At 30.9% G+C, this 5,679-nt stretch overlaps 1 protein-coding gene across 1 annotated transcript in view; it reads left to right on the forward strand.

Annotated features, from left to right (window-relative positions):
* Positions 1 to 5,039, forward strand: part of LOC125046532 (streptococcal hemagglutinin-like) — a 20,790-nt gene extending 15,751 nt beyond the window's left edge. The window contains exons 4-5 of the mRNA XM_047644316.1: positions 4,549 to 4,619; positions 4,982 to 5,039. Coding sequence (XP_047500272.1) covers positions 4,549 to 4,619; positions 4,982 to 5,039 — 129 coding nt within the window. The remainder of the gene's footprint in view (positions 1 to 4,548; positions 4,620 to 4,981) is intronic.
* Positions 5,040 to 5,679: the final 640 nt, after the last annotated feature.

Genomic DNA, 5,679 nt, shown 5'->3' on the forward strand with positions numbered 1-5,679 from the left:
ACACACACACATATATATATATATATATATATATATATATATGTCTGTACTTTATCTTCTTCTAATAATATATTGTGTTTTACTCTTAAATTTATTCCTATCAGTTTTATTGTCTTTGCTACTACGTCCATCGCGAAAATCATCATTGTTATCATTATTAATATTATTATTATAATCCTCATTATCATTGTCATCTTTATTATCATCACCATCACCCTTATGTTGTTTTTATTATTTCTATCATTATCACCATAATCAATATCATTACTATTGCTATTATCATCACTAATACTATTAGTATTGATAGCATCAGCAACAGTAGTCCTAATACTACAATTACTGCAATTAACATTATCTTAGCTATCATTTGTATCCTCTGCCGATGACAGCAATTATGACGATAATAGTAATGTCAGCAATGTCAATAAGCATTATCATTGTAATTGTAGTTCTTGGTAATATTACTATTAGTATTGTTATTATTGTTGTTATTGCTATTGTTATTACTATTATCTTTATTATCACCGTCATCATTATCGTTGTGGTTATGGTAATTACCATTACTATTATAATCTTTATCATTAGTACTAAAATTACATTAATGATCATTATGAATTTATATGTTTACAAGTAAACTGCTACTACACTAATTAGTACATTTTACTATCATATTCATTATAATCTTAATTCACTTACTTCTCATAAATATATCATTGATAGTCTACCCTTATATTCATTCTTACATTCTTGATTAACAGTATTAACGCCGCCCGTGTGTGTATTCTGATCCCAGCTGCCTCTATATATCATTTTAATTTCCTCTCCTTCATTAGTTCCCAAACTCATTCTGTCAACACGTGCCGGTGAGTCAACAACCATTCTATTTTATTTTTCATTACTTCTTTCCCTCCCTCTCTCGCTCTCTCTATCTTTTTGTTATTTATTTTTAAATTTTACCCTCTCCCTCTCTTGCACGTGTGTCAGTTTTTCCTTTTTCTCTCTTCTTTCAATACCAGAGATGATGACATGTATTGCGCAAGAGAAAGGAGGGATCTGTATTCAAGCGGCTACTATACTTTTATCTTTAAAATTTGATAATTTCTCTCTCCCTTTCCCACTCTTTGTCTCTCCCTTTCTCTCTGTCTCCCCTTTTCTCTCTCTTTCTTTTCCCTTTTTTCTGTTATTTTGTCTGCAGCAACAATACCAATAATAACAACAACAATACCAATAATAACAACAACAATACCAATAATAACAACAACAATACCAATAATAACAACAACAACACATATACAACGAGATAATACGGATTACTATTACTCGACATGGATTACTTTTACTACTATTATCATTGATATTACTATTGAATTTCGGAATCTCTTTTACAACAAAGAGGATCATGTTTGATAATGTAAATATCAATATTACCATAAACATATTGAAAATAATAGTTAATGATAATAATAATAATAATATCAAAGATGATAATGAGGATAATTAAAAAAATTATAAAAGCAATAATAATGATAATGCTGATAATGATGATGATGATAATACTAATGAAAATAGCAATGATAATAATAATAATAATAATAATAATAATAATGATAATAATAATAATAGTAACAATAATAATAATAATAATAATAATAACAAAAAATATAATACTATTATTGTTTTGTTGTCATAATTATCCTTTTTATTATCATTATCAATATCAATATTGTTATTATTGTTATAATAATAATAATGGTAATAGTAATAATAATAATGATAACAATATTACTACTGCTACTACTAATAATAATTATTATTATTTATTATTATCATTATCATCATCATTATTGTTTTTATTATTTTCATCATTATTATCATTATCATGCACGTTCATGCTAATGATAATGATTAATAACAATAATAATGATATATGCAAAGTGCTTGTTAGAAATACGGGAAATAAGTATGTGCTTTATGTATATCAAATGTAGAAGACAATGAAGGCTATTCAGGTGCTCAGGTCTATAACATATACATTTCAGGACAAAAATCGTTGATGATAACAACAGTTATTGTGACTTCAGTCAAATCAAGGCATATCTATGTGTATAAGTATATATATACATATATTTTTACATATATATATATGTATATGTATATATACATATATATATATATATATATATATATATATATATATATATATGTGTGTGTGTGTGTGTGTGTGTGTGTGTGTGTGTGTGTGTGTGTGTGTGTGTGTGTGTGTGTGAATATATATATATATTTTATATATATATATATCAATGTATATATATATCAATATATATATCTTTATATATATATCTTTACATATATATATATACATATATATACATATATATATATATATATATATATATATATATATATATATATATATATGTGTGTGTGTGTGTGTGTGTGTGTGTGTGTGTGTGTGTGTGTGTGTGTGTATGTATATATATGTATATATATATATATATATATATATATATATATATATATATATATATATATATATCAATGTATATATATCAATATATATATATAAATGTATATATATATATATATATATATATATATATATATATATATATATATACATTTTACTTTGGTGGTGAAGAAAATCCAAGTTAAGGCAAAGTAGGATACATATAAGCATATACAATATGCATGATGCATGTTTAGGTAGACGTATTGATGGATGTATGGCTAACCTGATAGACTGATGGAAAGGTAGACTGATGGATGGATAGATATAAAGATCTATAGATAAGCAGATAGACGGATTGATAAATAGAAGGATAGATAGATCGGTGGATGAATAGATGGATAAGTAGATAGATAGGCGGATAAATAGAGAGACGTGTGGTTGGATAAACAGATAAAAGCGTTGATAGATAGGTAGACGGATAGCTGGATGGATGAGTAAGCAGAGAGAGAGACATACAAGGTAATTAGGTCTGTTAATGGCGCCGCTGGACTTGATTAGGCCTTTCAGATTCGGATCTGTGTATGTCATGTCGTTTACAGCTAAGCTATAGAAAGGGATGGCCAGGGACAGTGCATCACCAGGTTCTTCTACTTTATTCAATTGTCTCTTCTTCCTCTCACCCTGTTTTCCCTATTCTTCTTCCCTTCATTTCTTTTCTTTTTCTTTCTGTTTTTCTTTCTTCTTATTGATTTTCTTTCTCTTCCTTTGTCCTGTCTTCACCCTCATCTCTGTTTTTCTTTCTTTTTATTTTCTTTCTCTCTCTCTCTCTGTTCACACACATATACACACGTGCGCGCGCGCGCACACACACACACACACACACACACACACACACACACACACACACACACAGACACACACAGACATATATATATATATATATATATATATATATATATATATATAGATATACACATATCAACTGCAGGCAATGAGTCATTCAAAAGTGTCCACTGTTTCCATTTAGTAAATTTCCTTCCTCCATCCCTCCCCCCCCCCCCCTTCCTGCACGCAACAAATCCTTCAGATCGCCAAAAAGACACATTTTTTGTCAAAGGAATATTGTTGTTTCGGGGGATTCTGCAATAAAGCCCCGGGAGCGATTGCCGTCACACTGTTATTGAAAGTGAAAGCTTGCAATGGTTAAAGCATGTATTGATTTTTGTTTTGTAATTTTTCTTTTCTCTCTTTTTTTTTAAGGGGGGGGGGGGGCACGCGAATGTTGTGACTGTTCATCTGTTGTTGTTTTTGTTTATTTTCAGGTTTATATTATTCTTATTTATTTGTTTCGTCATCATAATCTATTAAATTGGTAAAGGTAAATCCATCCCTCCATCTATCTACACACACACACACACACACACACACACACACACACACATATATTTATACACATATGTGTGTGCATATTTTCTCCAAGTTCATTATTGAGAGGTCATTTGGCAGTACCACCCTTGCAAGTACGACCAACTTCCCTTGCGACACCTGCGGCCGATCTCACAAGCGATGTCTCCTCGCCGTGAGGGCAGGATTTTGGAGCTGAAATATATATATATATATATATATGTATATATATATATATATATACATATATATATATATACATATATATAATATATATATATATATATATATATATATATATATATATATATATATATATATTTATATATATATAATTATTGACAGTGGGCGTATAAGGTAAATTAAATGTTTGGAAAGACAAAAGGTAAGACCTTTACCATTTAATTTTCCTTTTTACCTGATATTGTCATTCCATTTTTTCCAAGCAATCTGGATAAGTGAGCGAAGAACAGTTTTCTGGCGCACATTTCGGAGTAAAAAGAACAAGAAGAAGAAAGAGAGAGAGAAAAAAAAGAAAGTAGAGAAAAAAAGACAAAGGAGAAGCAGCAGAAGGATAAGATAAAAAAAAGAAAAGAAAAAGAAGAAGGAAAAGAAGACTAATAAGAAAAAACAAAAAAGAAAAACACTTGCTCTGTACCCATTACTCTAATAAAGGTTCCTAATTTCTTTTCGAGATTCGAGAGTTGTCGCTGCACCCTGCTGGCGGAAGGAATCTTGCAAAGGAGACAGACGGGGTAACGGAAGAGTAAGTAGAGATAGATAGATAGTTTGATAAAAGACTGATATATATGTAAACGAATAACGAGATGTTAGAGAGAGAGAGTGACAGGTAGAAGGAAAAAATGTCAAATAGAACGAGAGGAGTGAAAAATACAAATATGGAAAAATAAATAGATGGAGAGAGAGAGAGATAGATAAACTGATAGATAGATAGATAGAGAGAGAGAGAGAGACAGAGAGTGAGACAGAGGGAGAGAGGGAGAGAGAGAGAGAGAGAGAGAGAGAGAGAGAGAGAGAGAGAGAGAGAGAGAGAGAGAGAGAGAGAGAGAGAGAGAGAGAATAAACAATTCCAAACATTCAAAATAATTTTTTCATTGCCGATACCAGGATTAACATGTCAGGGATGAAGATTCATACGTTGCCTCCATCCAGCAGTTTTAACTAAAACCTCACAATCGACAATAAATCTGAGATGAAACGTACGGGATTATTTGACAGAAAGGATCACCCTTTCGAGTTGCTGGATGACCGAGCTTCGAAACTGAAAATTCTGCTCGAGACTGAAATACAAAAGTACACCAAGAAGATGAATGCACATTCACACACGCACAAACATCGCTTAACACATACAGTACACAGTCATATGCACATTGGATATCATTCGCAACCAAACGCATGTAATTACATGTACAAAAGCACACAAACAAACAGAAACACGTTTGATATACCTCTAGTCACAATACTGTGTTTATGTTTATATCTATACATGTGTGTATGTATGTATAGATATAAACATAAACACAGCATTGTGACTTGAGGTATATTAAACGTGTTTCTGTTAGTTTGTGTGCTTTTGTTCATTTAATTACATGCGTTTGGTTGCGAATGATATCCAATGTGCATATGATTGTGTACTGTATGTGTTAAGCGAGGTTTGTGCGTGTGTGAATGTACACACATACACACACACGCATAAAAAAAATCATTATTTCGTCGCGCTATCTTGTCATAGGTCTGGCCCTTGGCCTCTTAACGTTATCTATAACCCAGCTTGTTACTTTCTTTGTCCATCTGTAGTCCATTGT

Source organism: Penaeus chinensis, chromosome 39 (genome assembly GCF_019202785.1).
Source record: "Penaeus chinensis breed Huanghai No. 1 chromosome 39, ASM1920278v2, whole genome shotgun sequence".
NCBI lineage: Eukaryota > Metazoa > Arthropoda > Malacostraca > Decapoda > Penaeidae > Penaeus > Penaeus chinensis.